The following is a 26,471-nucleotide window of genomic DNA, read 5'->3' as shown; positions in this document are numbered from 1 at the left end:
ACCCCAAGGCCGCTGGCCCTGTGCAGACCAGAGTCAGGGCCCCACAGCAGTTACCTTTGTGTGCTTCTGGCTGAATTTCTCCAGGTTCTTGGCACTAGAAGAGGGCCCAGCCTTCACTTCAGGTAAACTTCTTTGGTTTGCAGAAGCAAATAATACAGCCACGTGCAAGGGGATGCAACTTCACCTTAAGAATGCTCCCACTTAATGCAAGGGCCCTGTAAAACTTGTGTGCCACATTGGAGGGGTTACGGGGGCATCGACACAGATGCCACCAAAGGGACTTCCTATAGTATGTCTTTGGACATCACAGTAGAGCCACAGCTCCCCACGGCCACATAAAGTTCACCGGAGGGCAGGTGGAGGGAGCCAATCCTGGAAACTTCCAGCGGCTGCTGCACAACTGCGGGGACAGCACTGGGCGCTACTGGCAGTTTCATCTCCAATGTTCAAGTCCATGTATGTGGGAAACCTTTCCCTGACCTGATCTTTCTAAAGTTACCCAGTTTGTTTGTTTTGGTTTTGAGCTCACAAGACGTGGGGAGTCCGAAATACCTAAACATCATCACTGAGCACCACGGAAACCCCAGGCGCACGGCCAGCATTAAAAGGGTGGTCAAGCTGCACCCTTTCTCAGTAGAAGTTCTGGATTTCCCTCTAACGGGGGCGGGGGCGGGGGGAGAACCTTGGTTCAGATGTACCAGGTCTGCTTTGTCCCCAACCATATTTTATTGCCAATGACGATTCTGGAATAGGTTGAAAATGGCTCACGTAACTGATACAACCCTAACCGCTCACAGGTAAGGATGTACGTTTCTACGAGATACTCCCAGGTCCCAGCACCCCCTGCATATTTATTACAGGAAACTTGTTTCCACTCAGAACTTCGGAAGCGCGCCTCTGCAGCCGCTCCCCGTCATCCCCGTGGCAATCCACATTCTCCTTGTTGCACTGCACAAGCAGGTGGCCCGTCCGAGTGGCGTGCCCACGAACTTACAGGGGAAACGCTTCTATCTGCGGCAGACTGCTTTACCAGAGCTTGTGAGGCTGCGAGTCCCGGTTGTTAGGGTCTTGCTTTCTCTCAAAGCTAGACGAAACTGTAGAAATCTCACTTTCCAGTCAAGATCTGTTCAGAATCCCAGTGTTTTAAGTCCCCTAATGAGCCACTTAGGGGGTCCCAGATACCAGGAATTGTGCCTACAAGCATCAGAACTCCACTTCCAAATGCTAACACGTCAGGGACATTTTAGAAAAAAATGTTTAGCCCCTTTCTCTTCATGCCTTGACAACAGCAAGTTGACCCAACATTGAAAAAGAACAGAAAAAAATAAGGTCATCGAAACAAAGACACGTGGTGATTGAGGGACGTAGTCAATAAAGCGGCAGTGGGTTCTACATGTGAGAAGCAGCCGCGCAGAGACCAGTGAGAACTGTCATCTGTGAACCGTGCCACCTGGGACACAAAGTATCTGCGGGTCCTCTTGTGGGAGCAGCAGAGCGAGCTTCCCAGTCCCTGTCTGTTCCATGGGAGGTCTCCTCACACCCTGTTCACGGACAGCTGTGACTCCCCACGACCCAAGGTCAGCAGCAGGGGCCTGGGGGGGGAGGGGAAAGTCTAGGGTGCCTCCCGGGCAGGGTCCCTCCCTCAGCAGTGGGCACTGTGGCAGAATGGGGGACATACCCACAGACTTAACATGTACCCAGGTCAATGTAGGAATGAATGCTTCCTTCTAACAAAGGTCCCAGTACCAGCTGTACCCCAAATCTAGCCACCCCAACCCAGAACAACATGCTCTGCAGCCAGCTAGAAAGGCAGGTGGGGGGTCCTTGTGGGGACACAGGGTTCTGCTGTGTGTATGCGTGCTGCCTGATGCCCCACAACTGTGAGGTGATGGGTCTGGGGGAGAGGCGGAGACACGACTGCTACTCACCGAGTCTGAAGTCGCGTATTTTACCAATGACTGGAAGATGACAATTCTGGGATAACAAAAAAGGATCAGAAGCAACTAGCTAAAAAATATGTCCCTTATGCGTGCTATCCACCTTGGGTATCCGCCGACTTTAATTGTGAGATGTGAGTGTGCTGAAACGGCCGGCGGTCACCGGTCCCAGCTCTGTCTACTGAAGCAGCTCCAGCTTCGGCGAGGAGCGGAGCAGCAGGAAGGGCAGGCAGGAGGGAGGGGGCAGAGAAGCAGGCCTCCTCGTGGCCTCCATTCCCCTCAAAGGCCAAGTGAGGCGAAGAACCCGGGGACAGGAGCCATCCCTGTTTCCCCCTCCCCGTGCACACCGGGAGCCTCGCAGCAGCTTTCCGGGCCTGGCTGGTACGGAGCCGTACTGAAGCCCGCCACCCAGGGCTTCCGGGGTTCCCAAGCCCCCACCGCTGTTTCGTTCTGTTATGTGCCTGTGACCAACTCCGAGCACTGACGCACGAGACTCCAAAGCGAGTGCTCCCCACCCGCGTGCTCGCTGGTCCGCGGTGCTTACTGAGGTGCACGCGGGACTCGTCAAGGTGCTCTGTTGAAGGTCTGAGATGTGCTGTTAGCGTGGAAGTAGCTCCAACCGCCTGAGGTGTGTCAGGGACTCATTTTAATCCAGCACCCAGTTCACCCTGCAATGGAACAGCTCCCTCCAACTCCCCCCATCCCACCCACCCCTGCAGGTCTGGGGTCACTCCCACAGCTCCCCAACCCCGTCGGCTCTAGCATGGCCCTGCGGGAGTGCCGGCCACGGGACAGTGTGGCACACGCCCACGGTCTTGAACTTAAAGCTATGCGCCTTTTGGTACTTTTCTAAAAGGCACAAAACATAAGACGACATAAATTAAAACTGAGTGAAAATAATCTTAGTAATAGCATAACATGTGTCCTATGGACCAATTTAAATTTCCAAAATTTAAGTTTGGGGTGCTTGGCTGAGAAGCCAGAGTGGAGAGAGGAGCCAACTGCACGATCTAGAGCAGGGCCCTACGCAGCTTTGGGACCAGTCTGGGGGCGAGGCGGCTCTGACCCGACAGTGCAAGCCTCCGGGACAGAGTCAGGTCCCGGTTACTGCGGGCGCGCTCCCTGCAGGGAGGGCACTGCTCCAAGGGCCAGCACATCACACTCACTTACCTTGGAGCATATGCAGTAGCAAACAGCCTTTAAAACTTGAACATACGTACATACGTGTGTGTGTGTGTGTGTGTGTGTGTGTGTGTGTGTGTGTGTGTAGTATGTGAGTTGCACACACACACAAATTCCTGTTGGATCAAAAATAACGTAACTCCTGAAAAACCACACTTGAGTCGAGTGTCAGGTGGATCCTATCTGCAGAAGTGGATTCCCGCAAGAGGCAGCGAGTGCGCGGAGACTAGATGAGCTGGACAGACCCCTAAGCCAGTGGGGCTGTGGTGAGCCTGCAAGGGCTGCGTGGCCAGTCTGGATGCCGGGAGCGCGTTTACCCAGCGTGACCTCGCCGAAGACCACACCGATACTTACCAGAGCCTGACAGTGAAAGTGATGGAGATTAAAGACACTGGTTGCCAGGTGAGACGTTTAGCCACGAGGTTTGTACAGCTTTGTGAGGTTTGTACTCATAGGAAGGGCCGACAGACTGAGGGGGCGCACGGGGCTCGGGCACCTGCTTCCATCTTTGCAGGTGCAGCATTAAACACGGCTAAAGCTCCTGGTCCTGGACAGGCCTGAGTGACAGCTGTCCAGAAAGACCAGGAAGGGTCCAGGCGCTACCCCTAAGTGATACATACATTTATACAACAGTGGCGGCCAGAGAGCAGCAGTCTGTTCCGGCTTTACTGCATTGTAATTGTGGTCACTCGCCCAGGACGGCGTGCCTTCACTGGCTGCTTCCTTCACGAGGACCTCACTCCTTGACGGGGCCACCAGCGCCTTCTTCACGGTGTTCTCTTTCTTGTCCGGAGCCGGTCTCTTGTGCACAGCAGAGATTCTAATGCCTGCCTGGATAACCAGCAAAACCCCAATCATTAAGGAGGTTAAAAAGGAGACCCCGCTCATCACGCTCCGCAACGAAGGTCACGATATGCTCTACGGTCAGGGTCACGAGAGGCCCCTCACCACCCCGACCTTGGGCTCTGCATCTGCTCAGCAGCAGGGCTGGGCTACCCTTGCACATCCAAGCGACGTGGAGGGATGGTCGCAAACAAGGACCTGGGTGCCAGGCAAGGCTTGGGGACACTGGGAGACTGGAGGCAGGCGATGTCCCGCCTCCTGTGCCAGGCGCTCGGCACGGTCAGCACGGCCTCTGCACAGCGGCAACCGCTGCTCTGGGGGTCCAGGGACTCAGAACCAGCAGCCGTACAAACCACACCATCTACAGGCCAAGCCAGCACTCAAACAGCGGGCCGGGCTCCCCAGACGGCACTGCTTAGGCCTTGCTCATCACAGATGTAACGGGGCTGCAATGCGGCCCACAGACCTGAGCTAGAACTCTGGGCGACTCCCGAAGCAGCCGCGACTATTCCTGAGTCGCATAAGGCACAGCAGAGAGACAGGTCCGCAAGCCAGGACTCAAGGCGAGGCACAGTCTGGCCACCCAAGACCCATTCCCCACTCTGGGCCGCCTGCAAATCTCAGTGCCACACAGACCCTGGCAAACCCCAGCTGGTCCCTGACAAGTGCCGGCACCTGGATGGAGGGCTCAGCTCCGGCACCTGCCTCCCCGAGCGGGGAGACAACATCCGAGTAATGACAGAGCAAGCGTGCGAGGCTGGAGGCCAAGTGCGCGGGCGGCAGCGGCGCTCGGTGTGTACCTGCTGTGCCCCATGCCCTGCAAGCCGACACACCATGCCAGCCCGCGGCGCGCACATGGCACACAGACACGTCCCACTTCAACAGCTCAAACGGCTGGACTGGATCGACTTACCTGGACGCTACATTTTGGGAGAATGAGCTTCTCTGGCTTCGTCTTGGTCTTTTCTTTAGGTTTTGGCTTTTGCTCTTTACCTGAACTGAGAAATTTCATCGTCGCCGCGGCGTGCTTGAGAATGCAGTCACTGCTGCAGTAAACCGAGTCCGGCTGCGCCGCGCTGGAACACCCGGGCCCGATACACTTCGAGGCCCCGGGCGCCTCGGCTACCTGTGGGACAGAACGCGTGGGCTCCAGCAGCGTCCCTCCCGCTCCAGCAGGCCCCCGCGCTCCCCAACTTCCTGGTCACGCCTCGGGGCTCACGATTTCTAACGGACACGCGAGCGGCATCTTCCACGCCGATAAGAACGTGTCCCTGCTTCTTTAGAGCGCCTGCCCCGCTCTGCCCCGCGGCAGGGCCCTCACGGTAACTGCAGGGCTGGGAGGTGGGCCCCGGGCTCTGCCCTGGCCCACAGGCTCCGGGGACTTTTCAACACCATGGGGTTTCACACCCAGAGCTCGGTCCCGGTGCAGGGCAGACATGGAGCTCTGGGGATGCAACTAAGGATGCTAACGAGAGGATTCGCAGCCAAGGAAAGGGTCTGTTTCATCAACAGAAAATGTCCGAAGAGGGACTGGGCCTTGCAGTAGAGAGAAGACTCCACCACTGGTTGTGAAGGAGCAGAGGGCCGTGTGGGGGGCCCTGGTGGCGAGGCTCTGAGGGTGAGGCTACCGGACCAAACCCAGGAACACCCCCTCAACGTGAGTCTCAGACACACGACGGGCGACTCAGGACTGCTCAGCCCCGCACAGGGCACGCGCACACACAAAACCACCGGAACCTTGCAGGGGTGGGTCCTTGCCCAACCGAGCCCCTGAGGAAACCTCAGCCTCCGCTGGCACGGGGGTGCCCTCCCTGAAGACCCTGTGCAGAGACCGGCTAAGCCAGGCCCAGGCTTCCGCCCCGTGGAAGCTAGTAAGTGCGCGCTGTGGGAGGCCGCTGAGGCCGGCTCCCCGGTCGGGCAGCGTGGGGGCTCTCGCGAGACCAAACCCAGCCCTCAGACATACTTGAGCCGAATCTAGTGTCTTCACCTTGGTGTTCCGACACTGTTTTTCTTCCACAGAATCCAAGTCTGACCAAGAATAAATATAAGCTTATGCAGCCTCAAACGTCAAAAATAAAGACACGGTATTGGGGTGACTTTTCCCACTGTTCCATTTCCACGAATTTTTCTTAATGACCCAATGAGATACGAATAACCGTCACCCCCCCTCAGTGTGTCTCCACGCTACTGCTTGAATGATCCAGACCTCACAGCACTTCCGCCGCGAGGGTCTCACAACTCTCAAAGCTTCTGCACGCCCAAGGCCCGAGCACAGGCTTCCAATTCAAGGCTGTGTAGGGACTCCGAGGACTTGGGGGAACGTGCCACGAGAGCCCGTGAGTGTTCCTCAACATCAGAAGCTGATGACAAAGGAAAAGCCACGGCCCTACTAGCGAGTGCCCGAGTGTTCCAGAGGGGGAGGCCAGTGGCAGCTGAGGGAGGTGCCTTGGAGGCCAAGGAGGAAGTGGTGTGCCCCCCCCACCCCCGCCGCCCCGGGAGGCTCAGGTCGCCAGCACTGCTCTCAGTGTCTCACAGCAAGACAGCTGCGAGACCACCAGCTCTCCGAGGACGATGGGGTCAGGTCAAACAGGTGCACGTTTACTTCAGGAACTCCTAATAATTCTGTCACTATGTGTACGTGAATTGACGTTCCAAAAAAAAAATTCAAGGAAAAACTAACTTTAAAAAATGAGTCTGTTTGGGGCGCCTGGGTGGCTCAGTGGGTTAAAGCCTCTGCCTTTGGCTCAGGTCATGATCCCAGGGTCCCGGGACCGAGCCCCACTCTTTCCTCTCTCTCTGTCCGCCTCTCTGCCTACTTGTGATCTCTGTCAAATAAATAAATAAAATCTTAAAAAAAAAAAAAAAAAAAAGAAGAGTCTGTTTAAGGAAAACATTAACTCGATACTAACGGTACAGGAGGCCGATTAAGACTTAAAAAAAGGCCCGTCACGCTGTCCTGCAGGAGCACAGAGCGCAGGAGGCCCACGAAGCCACGTGCAGGGGAGACTGCCTGCCCAGCCCGTGGCAGATGCAACCCCATCTGGAAGGAAAAACCCAACCTGCTCTGAAAGAAAGACCAACTGTCGGAGTCCTGACGTTTCTGCCGCCAGGAGCCCGAGATCTACATCGTCCCCGTCTATCCCTGGCCTCGCAGACGAGTACTTACAGGCTGGAATATCTTGAGCTTTTTCTTGCCACTTGGGTTCGCAGCTTTCTCAATTCTACCCTTTATCCCCTGGTCTTCGCCGGACTTCTGCTCCACCGTCCCCATGCTCGTGCAGTCCGTGCCGTCCACGTCCGTGGGCGGGCCCTTGGCCTCCTGCTGCTCTGCGCTCTCCGAGTTCGGCTCGTCCTGCACCTGCAGGATGGTGCAGTTGGGGCAGATGTAATCTTCGCCATTCCTTTCGAGGAGCCGTCCCCGGGCCTCGGAGATGCCCACGCAGTCGCCATGAAACCATTCTTCGCACCGGTCGCAGCAAATCATGAACCTCAAATTGTAAACACTGGCATCAGGAACGTAAAACTCGATAAATGGTTTCAGACTTATTAAAAGGCTGAATTCAGGTTTTAACACATTATGAAAAAAGCAAAATACAAAAAAGCAGAGAACAAAGAACAATTCAAAGTCAAGCCCTTCTCTTGACTTTCTCCTGAAGGAAGCCTTCTGAGCGAGAGCTACAGGCTTCACGGCACTCCCGCCCGGAGACCCCGCCCTCATCCCCACGGACCAGCACGTCGCTCTGTCCCACCGAACACAGCAAACAGTGGCTCCCTGACACGGCCCAGCACGCAGACGGGCTCCAGGTGCTGAAGCTGCGGCCCGACCACAGCCTGCTCACGAGTGCCCCCCCGGGACAGTCTAGGGCGGTGTGTCCAACACCCGTCTACGACAGGAGCGCCTGAGTCTGTACGGCCTCATGCGTCCTCCCCCGCGACCCACAGCGGCAGTGGGGGGCCTTGTGTGGCTACAGAAAGTCCCTCCCCTTCTGTGGCTTGCCCACCATCCGCCCCGGCCAATGCCTCGTTCATCCAACTGAGTGAGTCACTCATGCAGCCCAGCTCCGGAAGGCGTCCCCTCAAAATGAACAGAACCCTCCCTTGCCATTTTCATGCCCTGGATCTCTCTGGACGCCGGGGGCCACCAGCGCACCCCCATACCGTGGCCTACCTGTTGTTGTGTGGCTGACGACAGATGCAGTACAGGGCGTTGGGCTCATAGGCCTCACACTCGGGCTTCTGCCTGCCCACGTCCCTGGGGTCTCCACCGTCGACTCCCTGAGCGGCCTTCCCTTCCGGCTCTCTGTCTCCGCCGTCCCTCTCAGCCTGGGACGCCGCGCCCTGCCCAGCCTCGGGCTCTTGCTGGCGGGGCAGCGCGCCCTCCGCGGCGCCGCCCGCCTCCACGTCCGCGGCCCGCGTGGGATCCTGCTCCCGGCGCTTCTTCCTCAGGCGGCTCTTGGGGGGCCTGTCGGCCGCTTCTTGTTCCCGCTGTCTTCGCAGGCGGTTCTGAAGTTCTTTCAAAGTCAACCCATCGCTGTCGCTGTCAGAGGTGTCGTCCTCGTCCTCACCTCCTTTGGCCTTCACGGAGGCAGCCGGTCGTTCCTTATCGCCCGCGGAGCCCGACGGGGGCCCGCCCTTCCCCTCAGAGGTGCTCTCCACGCTCCCTTCAGACGCCGTCTCCACATCCGTGACGGGACAAGACGCTGGTTCGCTGGAATCCTCGAGGGAGACGGGCGCGTTCTTCCTTCCCCTTCGCCGGACCGTCGTGAGAAACTCTTCTACCCGCTCCGTCCGCTTCGGCTGCCTCCCGCTCCGTCGCAAGGAGAGGCTCTGCTGCTGCTGGGGCTGCGGCTCCGGGGCGTCTAGGTCGGCATCCCCAGCGCCCTCTCGCTTGGCAATGGTGGTCCTTCGAAAGCCCCACGTCTTCCTGAACTCTTTGCTGGTGGGTTTGATGGCCTTGGGCACCTCCTCATTTCTCGGATCCCCCTTCTCATCCATACCTAGTGGTGAAAGGGAACCAAGCCATGAGCCACGTTAACGGGGTGACATTTCTTGGCAAAGAACGAGCCCCTGAGCCGCGAACACAAAGGGCCTCGGACTCACGCGGAGGGAGCGCGCCTGCGCATCAAACCACCGCCTTCTGCCGACACAAAGTGAAGGTGTCGATTCAAATGAGTTCTCTCGATCAGGGTTTCCTGAGAGGTAGCGTGAGAGAAGATCTGGGGGGACCCCGGACAGAAGTCAACGGTCATGCATCTAGCGCTCAGTACACAACCGCAGCCAGCGACTCAAGCCTGTCCCCCCAGCACTCAGCTGGGCGCTGTGAGGGCGTGAGCGGAGCAGGGCTGCAGTGCTGGGAGGCGCCTCGCACCCGTCCCCACCCCCCAACACCCTGGCACAGAGGACGGAGAGCCAGGCCGGCTCGAGGCCCAGCTGCTTCCGTCCCGGGTCGCGGGGCCCCGAGCTGCTGTGTTAAGTGGTCCAACCACCCTGCTAGAGAGAAGGGCACCCCAGGCCTGCTGTGGCGCGAGTGCCAGCGTCCTCCCCCACAGGCCCCCGGAGGAGCTAAGGGTCGCCAGGCTAGAGCCTGCCCGGACTCCCGAGCCCCGACTCTGGGCTGGCTGTCACGCAGCGACAGTAACTTGGCCGCTTTAGAAAATGACGACACGGGGAAGAGCTTTCCGTGCAAACATCCTTTCTCCCTGACAGGCTACTAAAGCACTGGGCTCGTGAGGAGACCTGAAAAGGACAGTATGTACCTTGAAAACTGTTCTCTAGGCTAGCCAGGCTTCATTCGCATCGAACGCTAACGCTGACTCAGCCTTTATGCCACATTCCGTCGCAGGGGAAGGACTGTGCTGGGACGAAAACCTTCAAAAATACAAAATACACAAAACTCAAAACCACACGCCACCAGATTTGTTTTTTTGTTTTTTCTTTTACTTCCTGTTTCCTGCTGGCTCTAGGGACCCTCCCCTCTCGAGCCTGGCCGGCCGGCTCCCAGGCCACGCGGAAGCTTTCGGGAGCGGCTGTGACACCAGCACGTGCGCCAGCAAGGACCACACCACTTTTCTGGTCCTGAGATGCTGCGCGGGGAAAACTCTCCTCAACAAACACACCTGTCACCGAAGACAGCTTAAAACGTCAAGTACTTGCACCAAGAAAAAGCCAGTGGAAAAATGGAAGAGTGCCCTGAGTAAAAATGCTCAGCACGTGGCCGAACGTTCACCTACACCTCAGGGCTAAACATGCTACGTCATACCACGTGCGAACGTCAGACCGCCTGTTTCTTCACGTAAAATGGCACTTCAGAAACAGGACACAAGACTTCAAACCCACTAAGAGAAAACTGTGTCACTGATGCTGCCACCAGTGCCGTGTTACCTGCCCCGACCCCAGACGCTCCGACGCCTTCTCCAGAGGTCCGACCGCCTGACGGACGGGCTCGCCTGCCCCACAAGCACAGCCCGGCCTCCGACACTGCTGCTGTCCGTCACTGGCCACGGGGAACAGTAAAGATCACCTCAAGACTGTTCCCACGGAGAACGCGCCTGAAAGAAAATAAGAAAATTATTTATAGATTCAAGTAACTGTAATATTTAAAAAGGAAAAAAAGCATCAAACTTCCCAAGTAATCTATTATCTGGACGTATGTCATAAACTGTGACCCACTCAGGGAGTTGGGGTGGGGGAAGAAAAAGAAAAAGAGAGGGAAAGGCAAGAACACAGCCCCCCTTTTTAAGGACTTGTGCAGAAGGAAGACATGCGACCGCACTGGGATGGAGCGTGGCTCGGCCGGTCTCGGAGGGGCGCCAGGTGCTGGCCGGTCCCCCGGGGCGGGGGGCGGGGAGAAGGCTGCTGTGGCAAGCGCAGCGGCCCCCGCAGCATGGCGGCTTCAAAACCAGGCGCGGCTCATCAGCGGCTTTCCAAGTATGATCCTACTTTTGAGATGGGCTCGGCTTGATAAAGCCAAACACAGAGAAAAACACGAAAAGCCTGAACAAAATCATCCACGGAGAGAAGTACTTACAAATTCTTAATACTGGAGATATGCCATCATTTAGTTAAAAGCCCAAGAAAGATTTTGGGGGCCTCATAATTACTTAATATTGATGTGGTATATTTCATCTACATGAATCTAAAAAAGTTCTCCTAAATTATAGTCCTGCAAAAAACTCATACCTAGTTGGAATGCGCACCGAACAGGCCTCTGCTCCTGGACAGATCCTCAATACTGCTCTTTTCACACATTTCACACTCTGGCCCCCAGGGTCCCTCCCAACCCCTCTCCTGGCGAGCCCTCGCCTCCACCGCTCTTGCCCTCCTGCCTCCAGGTGGGCACTCCAGGTGGGCACAGCTAGTTGTGGTCTCCTTAGGGACCCCAGAACAAAGACAAACATTCCAAGGCATCTCCTCTTAAAGAGACAGTGCCCATTCCACTAACCAAATCCACCACCACAACCATCAAATCTCTCATATGTGGTAAACGCATTTCAAATCAAGGCTGCAATATTCAGATGCCTTTCCTTCCCAGGAGAAACTAAACTTTCCTTCTGTATATCATAACACTGAGTGTTTACAAAACAAAGGACTCAGGAATGAAAAATTTAAATATGCATTTACCTGAGAAATAAACACATTTCTGGGTTTGAGTTCTGAATCACGAATTAAAAAAGGAAAAAATCGGGGTGCCTGGGTGGCTCAGTGGGTTAAAGCCTCTGCCTTCGGCTCGGGTCATGATCTCAGGGTCCTGGGATCGAGCCCCACATCGGGCTCTCTGCTCAGCAGGGAGCCTGCTTCTCTTCCTCTCTCTCTCTGCCTGCCTCTCTGCCTACTTGTGATCTCTGTCAAATAAATAAAATCTTTAAAAAAAAAAAAAGGAAAAAGTCTAGTTATTTTTGTGAGTGAGATTTCAGAACAGATCAGATCACTTTAGATCATCTGATTCACTTAAGTCAACTTTATCGTTGCAAAATCGACATTTTGATCATTTCTTCAATGTAGAAATTCTAATAAAAATTTCATCAATTGCAACAAAAGCGTGTATATCAAGACAAAACAACAGAAGCCCATGCCGAGCCCCTGACACAAGCAGGCCGGGGCGGCAGCACCCAGCGGGGCAGGGAGGGTGTGCCCAGGGACCCACGTCACACCGGGGTAAGAAGCGCCGTCCCGAGGAGCAGAGCGGAAGGTGGCCATCCCTGACTCCGGGAAGAGAAGAGGCGGTGCACATGGAATGCACCGAAAGAACGGAGAGCTGTCCTGCACTCGGTCAGGGCGGCGTCTGCGCCCAGCCGCACGGACCCAGAGCCGGAGCCGGAGCCGGAGCCGGAGCCCGAGCCCAAGCCCGAGCCGGCCGCCACACACGCCGGGCCGCCACCTGGAATACGCAGTTTTTCACAGCTTCTGCTCTCTGGGCTCCACTACACCCTTAGAAGTGGGGGCTCCAAAAAGCTTCTGTTCGTGTGGGACCGGTGGGTCTTTCCAAAATTACAGCTGAGGAAGTTTTCAGGTAACTGTGGGTGTTCTCGGACATGGGGCCGAAATTCAACCAACAGGAGCTTCACGAGGAGAGCCGCCAAGCGGGGGCCCGAGACCTGACCCTGGCCGCGAGCTGCCCGTGCCTCCGCGCTGCCCGCCGGGACCGCGCACACTCACAACCCTGTGACCCGCGCGGCGGGCACGTCGCTGAGTGACACGGGTCCGCACGGCACACATCACCGCAACAAAGACACACCGTTGTCAATGCCACCACCCACCTCCTCAAATGTCCTCTTCTTTTTCCTTTTTCCAAGATTTTGTTTGAGAGAGAGACCAAGAGCGAGAGTGGCGGGGGGAGGGCCAGAGGGAGCGAAGAAGCAGGATCCTGACCTGAGCCAGAGCCACCGGGGCATCCCTCTAACGTTGTTAATGACTGGGAAGCCACCAAGCTCATGATGGGCGGACAGGAGCTTTTCAAAACTGTAATTTTCACTTGGAAGCTCAAATTTTATCATGAGCAACAAGTCTCTTGCACTGCTTCCTGGAGACTCGGTCATCGTCTCTGAGAAAATGCCCAATCCTGGGTCTGAAGCCCAGCGCTGGTCCACGCTCCCCAGCACGAGGGCTGGCCCACCGGGGGTGGGGGTGGGGCGGCTGGGCTGGCAAAGGGCTCCTCCGGCGGGCCCGCCTACTCTGGGTACAGGAGGGCTTTGCCGTTGGGTACAGGGAACGTGAAGTGATGGGACAGGGCCCTGAGCGGTCGGCACAACTGAGCCAACAGCCCTTGCCACCTCTCCAAGGACACGCTTGGGGCAAATGGCACATTTTCCACGACCAACGAGGGCTCAGCAGCACACAGCACGCCGCACAGGGGAATGCCACTGTCTGGACCGGTTTCTATGGGCCACTGCTACCGTGCCAGCCGTGCCAGCCCCGGGCGTCCCTGGGACACACCGAGACACGCTCCTCACACCCCCACTAGTTAAGCACACCCCGGAGACGCATAAAGCAACAGCCCATCTCTGCTTCAGTATCAGAAGGGACCAAGCATCTCCTTCCACAGAATTGCTCTAAAACCACTAAATTCTCCCTTCAGAGTCTCCAACTTTTCAAAATGTTAAGCTGTCAGATGTGGTTTCTTAAAAACAAAAGCTCCACAGCTGTTAAGCGTCAGTGATGCGCGACTTTAAACCCTTCTTGTAAAGCTGAAGGCGCAGTTCCAGAAGCCACGGCGAGTGCCCACCGCGAGCGCTCTGGTTCTGTGGACCTGAGAGCAGCTTCTCGAAGACGCTGGGCCGCGCAACCACAAGGAAGCTCCCGTCTCCACAGCGAGACAACGAGGAGTACACAGCCGGGGCCCCCTTCTCAAGAAGGAAACACGCAAGTGCGCGGCGGTCCCACCGGGGGCCCAACACGGTCTCTCGGAACCTCCTACCCGGCCTCCAATGTTCAAAAAGAACAATTCGAACCTGCCACCAGAAGCCACGTATGTGACGCAATGCAGCCGCCTTATTTCTGCCTCTGTTAACGGAGATTTTGAAATGACAGATCACGCCCAAGTTTATATTTCGTACTGAAGGTCGCGGGCCCCCCAACTAACCCTTCCCTGTGGGTGACGAAGGTTGCCAAGACGCGAAATTCTTCAAACTACTAAAGAAGGCAGGCTGTCCCACTGAGACTCTCCTAACTCAGTCCCCATCCCTAGAAGTGCCGCGAACCAGCACCGGCCCACGGTTCCGCCCGACACAGCAGGCCCCGACAGCAGCACACCGTTCGATGCGCGGCCGCCGCCGGAGCTGGAGGACGGGCGGGAGGCTCTCCCTCTCCCCCTGCGCCCTGCGCCCTGGAGGTCTGCAGCAGCAAACACCCGCCTGTGCTCTGACCACAGACAGGAGAGGTTTGGGCCCACAAAGTAAACTAAGAAATCCAGTTTTCGTTTATTTGAACATCTACACAGAACCGGACTTGACTGTGTTACATTTAGAGCTTTTATAGCTAATTCAAAGTTTCGCTGCTCCTGAGAAACACGGTCATTATTACAATTATTCTGATGAAGTGACGGTATCCCCAGCACAGTAAGCTTCTCAGGAAATGAATATAGAGAGAAACCTAGAAACCACCTGGTTTAAAATTTCTTAGTACCTTGCGCTCACACGTACGCAGACAGAAAGCCAAAGGTGCTACCTGAGCTCCTCTTACGGACTAGCGCCCAGCCAGGCCCCGCCGTGAGGCTGGGGCGCCGGCTTGGCACGGGGTGAGCAAGGGGCCCCGGCCTCTCTCTGGACAGTTTCCACTGCAGAACACAGGCTCGTGACCTTGGTGGGCAGCTCTACATGGGCGTCAGTTACCAGAACAGCCCTGTTACATCCACCAAGGTCAGGGAGCAGGAAAGGAGGCTTTCACCGTTCTCTGTTTCACGGGGCGGTCTCCCAACTGCTACCTTGGACAGGCTTTGGCCATGGTCTGCACTGTGTGCCCAGCCCCTGAAATTCCTGCTGAGACCCAGTGCCAAGGTAATGGCACTACCAGGAGATGCGGCCTTTGGGAGGCGCTTAGGTCATCACGTCAGAGCTCATGAATGGTGTCAGTGCCCTTAAAAAGAGCCCCGAGAGCTCTCCTCCCCGCTGCAACCCTGAAGACACCTCACCAGGACCCAACCACACCAGCACCCTGACCGTGGGCCCCCAGAGCTGTAAGAAATACATGGGTTTTCCCTTTCTTTTTTTTTTTTTAAAGATTTTATTTATTTGACAGACAGAGCTCACCAGTAAGCAGAGAGGCAGGCAGAGAGAGAGGAGGGAGCAGGCTCCCCACGGAGCACAGAGCCCGATGCGGGGCTTGATCCCTGGACCCTGGGATCATGACCTGAGCCGAAGGCAGAGGCTTTAACCCACTGAGCCACCCAGGCGCCCCATGGGTTTTCCTTCTTTCCTTCTTTTTAAATTTCCTGATAAGATTTTTTTTTTGAAGATTTTATTTATTTATTTATTTGTGAGAGCGAGCGAGCGTGCGTGCGAACACAGAAGCAGGCAGAAACAGAGACAGAAGCAGGCTCCCCGCTGAGCAAGGAGCCCGATGCGGGACTCGATTCCAGGACCCTGGGATCATGACCTGAGCCGAACCCAGTGGCTTAACCCACTGAGCCACCCAGGCATCCTGGCACGTGGGTTTTCTATCAGGCCCCCAGCCCACGGTCTTTTGTTAAAGCAGCCCAAGCAAACAGAGCCAGCTCCCCTTTTGTCTCTGGACAAAAACACGGTCTTCAACACTGCAAGGGACTATAGGAATCCTTTATCTTGGGGGACTGGTGCTCCTGAGACAAGGCTACCGCCTTGCTCTTGTGATCCCTCGAACTGTACAGGTTCTTGGGCTCATTAAAAAATCTGCCCTATGGGACAAGTCCAGCTACTGCTAAATACCGAAAAATGACACCGGGATGGGTTCCCAGACAGAGTCTCCTCCCCTCCTTCCCCAACAGAGAGAAGGAAGGACAGGGGGTGTATGCTCACGGATGGGATGAGGGTACTGTCAGTCATTTCCCCGGAGCGTATGACATTCAAGTGCCAGTCGTCCCTGCTAAGCACTTTGGGGGCTGTTTCCCCTCAGAATGACTTTCCAGGTCCTAAAGCTATTCAGAACCCTCATCTTCCAGGGAAGACCCCTGCCCAACTGGCCGCCCCACTGCTTTTATACCCACAGCAGTCCGAGTAGGTGGGTGGCTGGCACTCCCTTCCGGCACCAATGGGGGCACTGCTCCAGGACCCCACACCCTGTTGTGGTTTCCTGGGTTCACGCCCCGGGAGGCCGGATCATTCCACAGTCACTGCAGGCCATCCTCACCCCCATCTTCCCTGCAGCACGGAGGCAGGCCCCAGTGAAAGGCTGTGTATGGCGAAAGGGCATCCTACCATCAACGCAAGGGCTGCTTACATGCTCAGACTGCGGTCAGGCCACATGACTTAAGGCCAAAAGAGGCCTCAGGGCCCTACCACCCAGCCAGCACCTTGGTCATGCCCTGGGTCCCTTGCTTCCTTGCAGGTGGTCTACTGGAATGAGGTGTGCATTGGAATGACAAATTGTCCTTATCTCATGCTCTTTGAAAACGCAAACACACAGCTGAGTCAATTAAAATAAACCAAAGACGGGGTCTGTCTTCCTAAAAGTAACCCAGTTCTGCAGGTGTTCAAGTTTAGAGTCAACTCTTGCGAAGTTCTCTTTTCTTAGCAGGAGCAACTCCAATCACATTTGAGTTGAAGTTCCCAAAATGAGGTCCACAGGCCTTTCAGGAGGTCCCCGAGGTCAAATTATCTGCACAAACACAAAAGATGTATACCTCTCTCACCGGCACTTAAAGGAGTGTACGGCAGAGCTTTCCAGAAGCTGAATGAAAGTGACGTTACCACTGTCTGCCTCTGTGTGCAGATTGGAGAATCCAGCTGTTGTCAACTAAGCCAGAAGTCAGAGATTTAAAAAAACCTTAAAACAAAACAATGCTACCTCTTACTGTTTTTGTCTTAGAAAATAGTTTCTATATACCGTGTTATTCATGTTAGTGCGTGAAGTTTTATTATTTAAAAATGAGCAAGTTTATGTGCCTCTTTTCACACCAAGCCCAATAAATACCAACAGATGTGAGGAGAGAAACAAAAGGTCTGCGGTATCCCCAGTGACCGCAGGGTGGGAGAGGCCTGAGTTCCAAGGTAACCTTACAGGACTGCTCTCCGAAGGCCAAAGCCGTTCCAGGCCCTCCCAGTCAGTAAGACCAAGATGGCAGCAGCACCTCCACACCCCGCCCCTGCCCTGCCTCAGCCAGCTTCAAGTGATTATGGAGAAGGCGCTCATTTCCAACGATGAAATGGCAGTCTCGCACAGCGGCTGTCGCCTGGATTCGAAGACAGTGTGGTCTGGAGAAGACGCAGGGGCCTCGTGTCCCAAGCACCTGCTTCCCGAGTGGCGCTGTCAGAACTGCACGCCACAGGCCAAAAGACAAATATCACGACTGAGGACAAGTCAGGAAACCACTGTGTTTCGCTTGGGGTCTTCCTTTCTTTCCCTGAGACTAGCAGAGCTCAACGCCTAGTTTTGTTTTTTTGGGGGGGGGGCGTCATGGACAAGGTCCAAGGTGAAATGGAGAAGTTACAGAGTAAGAGGACGTTCTCTATCAGTTTCCAGACTCCCAATCTGACAGCGGGACCGCACTTTGACCCTCACTGCTGCATGCACGAGAAGGGCAGAGAAAGGGTCTCCTACTACTAAAAGAACCCACGCTGTGAAAAAGGAAGCCTGCCTAACCACAATCTAACAAAGCTGGAGAGTCCACAACCAGGGTCCACTTAGCCCTGCTAACCTCCATGGGGTGCCGGGGCACCTGATGGGCCCCAGGCACAAGTGGGGTAGTTCTCATAAGCAGACTGACGTTGGGAGGCTCTGGGGGGCAGTGGGGCAGATGACAAGAGCACAGGCTTCACGGCAGGACGCCCTTAACAGGCGTGCTTCCCTCTGGGCTGCGCTTTCCTGCCTGGGAGATGTGGACTACCGTGAGCACACAACTTCCGAAAAGGCCGTGTGAGACTACACCGTGCCGAGGGGCTGTCAGTGCTTGCACAGGGCAGGCAAGCGGTAAGCAGTAGGTGCCACCTCTTAAACCGACAACGTCTGTGTTGGTGGGTGTTTGGGGAGACAGGCCCTCTTCCGAGGTTCTATTCGACAAGTATTTATCAAGATCCCCTTGTGTACTTGGCAAGGGGCAGAGCAGGCAAAATTCCTGTTCCCACGGACCAGGCGTGACCTGCCTCCAAGAACTGGGTAAGGGCAGGCGTGTTTATAAGGGTGCTCCCAGCCATGCATATACTTATATTTTTTAAACAAAGGGACACAAACCAATGTTCATCACCAGGACAGTTTTGGGGGAACAAAATCGAGAAACATCCACATAATAGAATTCTTAAGACCGCAATTAAAAGGTGATGACCCACAGAGCCACGGCCATGGAAAGACTCCTGTGCGAGTAGGAGCACCGGCGACAAAGCAGCCCTGAGCAGCGGCCGCACCCCCTAAACACATCCTGCCACACCCACCCACCCACATTCACGAACGAGGGAGCAGCTGTAACGTGGGCTTCGGAATGGGGCCATTTCTGCTGCTTTTCCTCTATTACTTTAGTTTTCCGTGTATGTATTTGTGACCCAACACACAGTAAAGCTATCTTTACACTGGGGGGTGGGCTCATTCCATTTCTTATAAAGGTGTATTAAACACCACTTAAAAGTCCGTATCACCATATGGAAAACCAAGCCACAGCATCGGAATCTGATCCCCAAAGATGTACCTGTTCACAAGTAACACACAGGGTAATCGGCCCCCGACTGAGCATGTTCTACAGCCACGGCTACAAGAATCCTTACTAAGACACCTACAACTACCGGTTCAACTCCGTGCAACAACGGGCCCTGAGAACCACCACTCACGTAACAAAACTGGGTGTAAGCAAGAGGAATTCTTCTCCAGTGCTGTGAGCACCTAGAGCTAGTGAGCCCGATTCAGACCCTTTCCCAGTAGTGTGTTTCCATCAACTGTAAGGCACAGTTCTCCTAACAGAGTTAGCTCCCATCCTGTGACACTAGCCACGAAGACGCGAGGACCAGACAGCGACTCTAAGGGGCCCCGCCACGTAAGTAAGTAGGTACCCAAGTGAGTAACTCCACTTAAGAAAACACCCTTCGTAACGGGCTGCCGGAGTCCACCGGGCACGTAAGAACCAGGCCTCGACGACAGACAGCGCCCACTGCAGGGACCCAAGGACAACAGTGATCTGGTGGATCCTGCGAACACGTTCCGCCTCCGCTCTCCACCCAGATCACCGGAGGAGCGCAGAAAGGGAAAGTGTACCACGTCAGCAAACACAGACAACCAGAACCGCGACCGCGTGCAAACGTGCGCCAAGCCACAGAACGGACCAGTCCCCGAGCCGCTCTGGACCAGGCCTCTCCTGAGCCGCTCCCCCTGTGGAAGAAGGACTCAGAGCGTCAGCAGCAGCATCTAGAAGCTCCAGCCCCAAGCAGAGTCCCTACTCCAGACCCACCCCCCCAAGGCCCACCTGAAACCCTGAATGCACCGACCTCCAAGCCCCACCAAGCCCCAGCGACACGACGCGCTTCCTCAGGGAGCCATTGTGATGCTCACGCAGGCACACCACGGACGGAGGAGGACAGGAGAGATCGGTAACCGTGGGAACCCGCACAGTAAGGAGCAGAGTAACTACACTTTCCTTCTATTGGACAGAACTCAGCGGCTGGAAATAATATGAGTTTAGTCGAATGCTGACTAGGGCCAGCTCTTGGTGCAGAACCAGCAGTAAAGCCAAGGAGGTGCCTAGAACATGCGTCTGGCATGAGGTCTGGTAGCGGGCCTTGGGCCGGGTGCTCCTGGGATACCTCCGAGATGCCCGCGCTGCTGTTTAAAGCAGCGACACCGTGGACTGCTCCTACCGAGATGCCCGCGCCTATGCCAGCCCCAGATTCCAATGAAGGAGCCGGCATGTCCTCGCAAGTCCCCGCTGCACCTGTCTCCAGGACGGCGGAGGCCTTTCAGGTCACCAACACAGCCATGAGGCTTAGCACACGGGGGGCACGGAGCATCAGCCCCGTGCATGGCAGAGCCCTGTGAAGGTCGAGGGCCTCAGCTCCTTGAGACGCACAGCTACGGCACCTCTCCCGGCAGCAGGTCTCAGCCGGGCCGCGCGGCTCTGCAGGCTGTGGCACGTGCGTCTGGGCCGGGTCCCGACACCCCACCCAGCAGCAAGCCCCGTCCCCGCGCTTCGGTTCCCGGAAGGTCGGAACCGGCCCCAGCGCGGGTGCACCAGGCTCGTGTCTCCTTCCTTCCGCGGCAGAGAACGCGGGTGCCAGCGTCCGCGGCCGACGGATAACTCCGGGGCTGTCTTCAGCTGACCTCGCGGGCGACTCTGACCCCCGGAGCCCACCTCAAGCTCCTCACTGGGGAGCCAGATTCGCAGCCCAACACCTGGCCCGAGCTGCGGCGTCCCACCGGCACTGCGGGGCAGCGAAGAGGGACCCGAAGGCCTCGGTTCTTCCGCGGAGCCGCGAGTGGGGCCGCGAAGTCTGCACGTGGCCCTGCACAGGCGGCCGCGCTCTGGCGGCTCCAACCTCGGGGACGCGGAGGCCCAGAAGGAGCCTGGCCAGGAGCGCGGCGCAGGGGGACGCGGCTGGGGGGCCGGGGGCAGCGCACGGAGAGCACCGGCGGGGTCCCGGCGCCCACCGCACGGGACACAGAGGGGCCACGGGGGCGCGCCTCCCTGGGACGCTCCACGCCGGCCCCTCCTACCTCCGAGATGACCAGGTGCGACACAATGGGGCCGGCGTGCGTCCCGCGGCCCCCACACAGAAACCCGACGCCGGCGCCATGCCGCGCGGCCGAGCCCGTCCTCCGACAGCCTCCCTGTCCTCCGACAGCCTCCCTGCCCCCCGCAGCACCGAATGCCCCGCGTCCGCGCGACGTCCCCCCGCCGAGCGGCCGCGCACACGCATCCGCTTCCGGACCGACCGCCGCGCCCACACTCCCCCCGCGCCCCCGGACGGCACCCCACGGCCTCCAGGCGCCGGCAGGAGCGGGCCGCGGCGGGAACCGGAGCTCCGGGGAGTCACTGCGGCCAGGCCCGCGATCTGGGAAGCGGACCATCCGCGCCTACGCCAGCCGGACCCCGAACTTCCCCGAAGAAGCCGTTTCCCTCCCGCCGGGCGGCCCCGCCTCCCGCGCCGCCGCCGCGCGCCCCCCACTCCCGCCAGCGCGCCCGGCCCGCACCCTCCTCGCGCGGCAGGGGCCTCGGGGTCGCCGGGAGCGGGGAGCCCCCCCGCGCGCCCCCCTTCCTCCCCGCCCCCCGGCCCTCTCCTCCCCGCCCTCCCGCCCTCCCCGCGGCCGCCGCCATCTTCTCTGCTCGGCGGGAGCGCAGCGCGGACCTGCGCGGTCGCCGCGGCTGTCGGCGGGCCGGGCTCCCGCACCACCGCCGCCGACCCCCGCCCGCCCCCGAGTGCGGCCCCACGGCGGCCGGCTCCCCGCCCCCCGCCCGGCGGCCGGGACGCCACTCACCACGGGTCGCAGGCCTCTGGGGTCCCGCAGCCATTTCCTCGGAGCTCCGCGGAGTGGGCGGGCGGGCGGGGTCGGCGCCGGTCACCGAGACTCGGGGCTAGAAGGGCCGGCCGCGCCCTGAGCAGCGCCCCCGCGCGGAGGGAGGAGGCCCCCGCCCCGCCCGCGCGCCGGCGCTCTGCGGATCCCAGGCCGCGGTGAGCCGCAGGCCGCCCCGCCCTCCCGGGGAGCGCCCCGCGGCCTGGGCGGGCTTTGTGGCGACGGGGCAGGGACGGCGCTCCTCGGCCACCAGCCGCGCTCTCAAGTTTCTGCTGGACTCGGAGCGCAGCACGCCGGCCCCCCGCCTCTGGTCCCCGCACGCATGACCGCCCCGCAGGGCCTGCGAGGAAAGGGGGGGGACAGTCATTGCCCAGAAAGGGAAAAGAGGGTCTGGCCGAGGGTCACAGCCCTCCCCCTGGATGTTCTTCACTCGGTGCGCCGGCCACGGCCAGTCCCCAGACACGCCACAGACGGACCGCGGGGCACGGTGCGCACCGCACGCCTCTGCCCCGAGGGCAGGAGCTCCTCGGCTGCGGGCCGTAGCCCCCTTGACGTAGGCGACTCCACGGCCCCCCGCCAGCGCGGCCCGCACAAGCAGGAAGCCCTGGGCTCTTGTCCGAGCGGCGAGGCGCGCTGTGTGCAGCCCCGCCGCGCGGCGGACCCTGCAGGGGCCTCGCGATGCGCGGGCCGCCGTCCTTCCAATGAACACCTCTGGAGCGCCCCTCCAGGGCTCCCCAGACCTGCTCGTTTCCGGCAGAGCCGGTCGGCTTCCTCCCGAGGAATACAACGCAGCTCGTTTCTGCTGCTGTGGTTCCGTTAGGACCACCGGCCTGGAATCTGGCAGGGCTGGAGTGTCCACTCTTCCATCCTGACCATGTCTTCAAGTCTGCCCCCGGATACGGGGAGCGGGGAGTTTAGAGGCCAGGCAGGTGTGAGGGGACAGCAGCCGGAACAAGCAGTGTGACCCGGGCCGGCCCACTCGAAAACAGGGCTCTTGCTGGGGGAGGGGAGGATCACAGGAGGCCTCCCAGGTCATAAGTAGGAACGGGAACCCCGCGCAGGGTCTTTAAAGGAAGCAAACCCAGCATCAATGGCCATGCAAGGTGAGGCTGGAACTCCAGGGAGGCAGGGGCAGCATCACGTGGGTGCTTGCGGGATGAGGGGACAAAGACAGGGACTTGGGGCAGTACCTAAATCAAGGTACGAAGAAGTGTGTATGAGACCAGGCGATGCAGACGTGCTCCCCTCCGTCCTCCTGCCCGTGTCTAGAGGTGCTCATGCAGAGAAATGGCTGCCAGTAGTGTTGGGTTCACACTCCACAGTGCCCACTTACTCCTTTCACAACGGCATCGCGCTGTGAGTTCAGGGAAAAATAAATCGACTTCAGAGGAAACCAGTGTTTTAATGAGTGTGAAGCATGAGAACTGTGTTTCCTTTCTGGTTGCTTTCATCTCCTAAGTCTCTAAAGCAATTCATCCAATAAAAACGCCCGACGAGGCAGTGCCTGTCACAAGAGTTCGACAGAAAAGCAGTGTGAGAGGAAAGCAGTTGTGCCCACATGGGCTTATAGGACTAATCATCACACACGGTGTGTAACAGAGGAGGAGGGGGCCTCCCTGAGGTGAGAGGCTGCTCATCACCACCAGTAAATCTCAGGGCGCCAGTCTGCTGCCTGGGGGGCCCTCAGGAGCAGGGCTCTGCCTACAGGTGTACAGGCTATAATCGAAAAAGACTGTTTCCAAAATTAAACTACTTAAAAAGTGAGAGAGACCACTGAAAGTCAGGTCAAACAGCGGCTTTCTGGGTTTGTGCAGAACAGAAATACTGTATGAATTAAGCCCTCCTCCCGACCGGCTCGTGAGGCCAAAGTGCCGAAGGTTAGCACGGACGTCTGCAGGAAATGCCAACAAGAGGATCAGAGACTCAGCCCCCAGAGATTTCAAGAGCACACCAAGAGAGTTTTATTCTGGACTTTGACAACATCAGTACACACAAATTACCCTTTCAACACCACGACTCTTTTTGAGTTCCAAATCAAACAAACTGCTGCTAAAATGTAAGAGATGCAAGGAGAAGTGACATCCCCCCAATCTGTCCAGGGAGGCGGGAGGCCAGGATGCTGCCTTCTATGGAGGTACAGAGAAATGAAAACTCTTGGGAGTCTGTCCGACATACGGAAGTTCCTCTCATTCCAACAGAAAGCAGGCATTTGAAGAATATAAGAGAATTTTAAAGTCAAAAACCCAAAAACCAATATTTCACACGTGTTTCTAAAAAGAGCAAATGCGGGCATCAATTGGGAAAATCCCGTCAAGACTTCACCACGCGATCGGGCCCTGATCACCATCACGTGGCTGGGTTTGTGGAGGCGGCGGCGGGAATCCTCAGAGCATGTACCGACAGAAGTGTGCACGGGAAACAGTATGTGTGTTCGAGCACACACAGGTTGTGTGTGTGCCAGCTCCGTGCTTTCATTTTAACTTAAGAGAGAAAGACGAACTCAGGTGTATATCAGCTTCTGACCCCCCAGGTCTGAAGGGTGCAGTCAAATCCGTCTGAAACGGTGCAGGACCAGCACCTCAACGGGGCTCAGCAGTGGGCAGCGGCGAGCCGTGCGGCCCCCACGCCCCATGGAAACACCATGCTGCACACAGGTCACGTTAACCCAGGACGTACCTTCTCTGGCTTTTACGCACGCGAGGAAACTTCGAGCCGGTGCTTTCTGATTCGATGGAACAGTCTCAAAAGAGAAATACAATCAGGCGGGGGGCAGGGGGGCACATCAAAAACCCCATTAAACGTGCTTTCCCGGGTCTTAGAATTCAGCTGAGCCACCCAGCACCTGAATGTGTGCAGCAGGACGAACAATCATACAATTCCTCCTGACTCTGAACACCTTCACGAGGAAACGGAGCACACCAGGAGAAGCGGAAGCTAAGGCTGGTGACCTCTTGGTGCCAACTGCCTTGTGTGGCAATGACCCTGGGCAGCACTAACGGATCAGTTTATGCGTTATCCTGAAGAATTCGATTTTAGCAAAATCTCTTTGAAAGCAGGGTCTCCAGTACGTATGGGCTTGATTTCATGCTCTTAGGTTTTGAGAACAAGATAAAAGCGCCCATCGGAATGCTGTTGTTCGGGGAGACACAGCTGCGGCCGGTTTCCCGAGCAGTCTAGGATTTGAGTACACGGAGCACTGTGTGTTTCATTCCCAAAATACTTTCCCCTTTTAAAAAATGCTTTAAAGCTCTTTTAAGACTAGCAAACTTTTAACACTACCCTGTGCAGAACTGCTCATCTATTAAAACGAAACTCTCCGCCCACACTTGGAGAACAGTGGAGGCTCCGGACACCTGGAAACTCCCCTTCCACAGCCCTGCCTCTTTCCTATCCACCCGGTCGCTGCCCCAGGCGGTGACCAGAGTGGCCCATGGCCTTCGCGCTACCCCACACCCGCAGACTCCCAGCAGCATGCGGTGTTCAGGGCCCTTGCCCAGGCTGGCCTCTATCTTCCCTCAGTACGCTCTCCACACAGGAGCTCCCTCCTGGCTGTGCTTACCTTTACCTGTGCCCAGATCTGGGTCCATCCACTCACATGTTCCCCTAACTCCTCCACCCGATGCCTCAAATGCACCTCAAAACCTAACGTGTGCAAAATGAGCTCCTGACTTCTGAGCGTCTCCTCCGTCGGAAGCTTGGAGATCCTCCCTTCAGCCACCGAATCCTCTTGCTTTAGCAAAAGTTAATTTAGTTTTAAATTAGTTAATTTAAATTGATTAGTTTCATGGGACCGATGTCACCTGCAGCCTGCTCTCCACACGTGCTGCTCCTGAATGTGCTCAACGCACGTCTGTGTCCCCCTCACCCTATTCACCTCTGGACTCCCTGCCATCTGACGTTGTCCCTTCCCGCCGTGTCCCTGAGTTCTTCGCTCTTTGGCCACGCCTGTCCAGGAGAACCAGGGGATGGCCTTGCCGCACTCAACGGGTGCTCTGCTGCTCGTCTGCGTCGTCTCAAACTGCCCACCCTGGGGCTTCCCCGAAGCCCGCCTCAGCCCCATCCCTATCAAGCCTCTTTGCCGCCTTAGTGGACAGGTTCTCGGGGTAACAGCCATCTGCTGCTCCTTCTGGATCCTGGACTTCTCTGCTCCTCCTCTCTATGGGCTTTCTCTAAACACATCTCTCAGAGGTCCCCAGCTGCCCCGGCAGAAGCTTCACCTGCAGGCCTCGTCTGCCCCTTCAGCTCTCACCGCGACCCCCGCAGGCACCACTTATGCCCGGTCTCTCCCCCCTCTTCCGGCCCACTGCCCGGCCGATGGCTCTTTCTCCGCGGGTGTCACCACCGTCAAGGGGTCAACCAGGGCGCACGTCGGAGCCCCCTGCAGTCCCGGAGCACCGCCACTGTTCCTCCGCACGGAAGGTCCGGCCGTGCTGGCAGCGCTGGTCGGGAAAGTCGGCGTCAGCATGGCTCGCTGGCTCCTTCCGTCCTCAACAAACGTCCCAGAGCTTTCGGCGCTGGGGAAGCTCCCACGTCTGGGCCGAACGCTGACCCGTTATCAGGCCTCAGTGAGCACAACCGCGGCGGGAGACGCTACAGACCGCTGAGGACGCGGGGGCACTCGTTCGCTCTGCTCGGGAACGCCTCCCCTCCCTGCCGAGCTGCCGACCCCAGGGAGACCCCAGAGAGACGGGGAAGCGCCTCCGCTCGCCAGGACCGCAGGAGCCGGCGGGGAAGGGGCTGGCGTGGGGAGCTTTCCGGCCGTGCTCGCCCCGACGGCGAGGTCACCCTGCCGCTGGGTGGGCTTCAGGAGAGCACGGCGCAGGACCCCGCCAGACGCACTCCCAAAGCAGAGGACGGCCTCAAAGTCGGGGCAGAGCTGCCCACGGTGGACGC

At 57.6% G+C, this 26,471-nt stretch overlaps 1 protein-coding gene across 3 annotated transcripts in view; it reads right to left on the bottom strand.

Moving 5' to 3' along the window:
- The window catches only part of DIDO1 (death inducer-obliterator 1), a 50,208-nt gene that overhangs the window by 22,814 nt on the left and 923 nt on the right, over window positions 1-26,471 (bottom strand). Inside the window, exons 1-7 of one of the 3 annotated variants that reach the window (XM_080813445.1) lie at window positions 21,543-21,610; window positions 10,344-10,510; window positions 9,719-9,830; window positions 8,131-8,959; window positions 7,129-7,450; window positions 4,876-5,088; window positions 3,740-3,950 (exon numbers count right to left, since the gene is read on the bottom strand). In XM_080813445.1, coding sequence (XP_080669571.1) covers window positions 3,740-3,950; window positions 4,876-5,088; window positions 7,129-7,450; window positions 8,131-8,957 — 1,573 coding nt within the window. In that variant the 5' untranslated portion in view covers window positions 8,958-8,959; window positions 9,719-9,830; window positions 10,344-10,510; window positions 21,543-21,610. Of the gene's footprint in view, window positions 1-3,739; window positions 3,951-4,875; window positions 5,089-7,128; window positions 7,451-8,130; window positions 8,960-9,718; window positions 9,831-10,343; window positions 10,511-21,542; window positions 21,611-26,471 lie in introns of those variants that run through there. The other 2 variants (XM_080813446.1, XM_080813447.1) reach the window with 2 other exon arrangements.

Source organism: Martes martes, assembly GCF_963455335.1.
Source record: "Martes martes genome assembly, chromosome: 9".
In the NCBI taxonomy this organism is placed as follows: domain Eukaryota; kingdom Metazoa; phylum Chordata; class Mammalia; order Carnivora; family Mustelidae; genus Martes; species Martes martes.
Note: the sequence above shows the minus strand (reverse complement) of the source record. Positions and strands in the feature narration are given on the sequence as shown.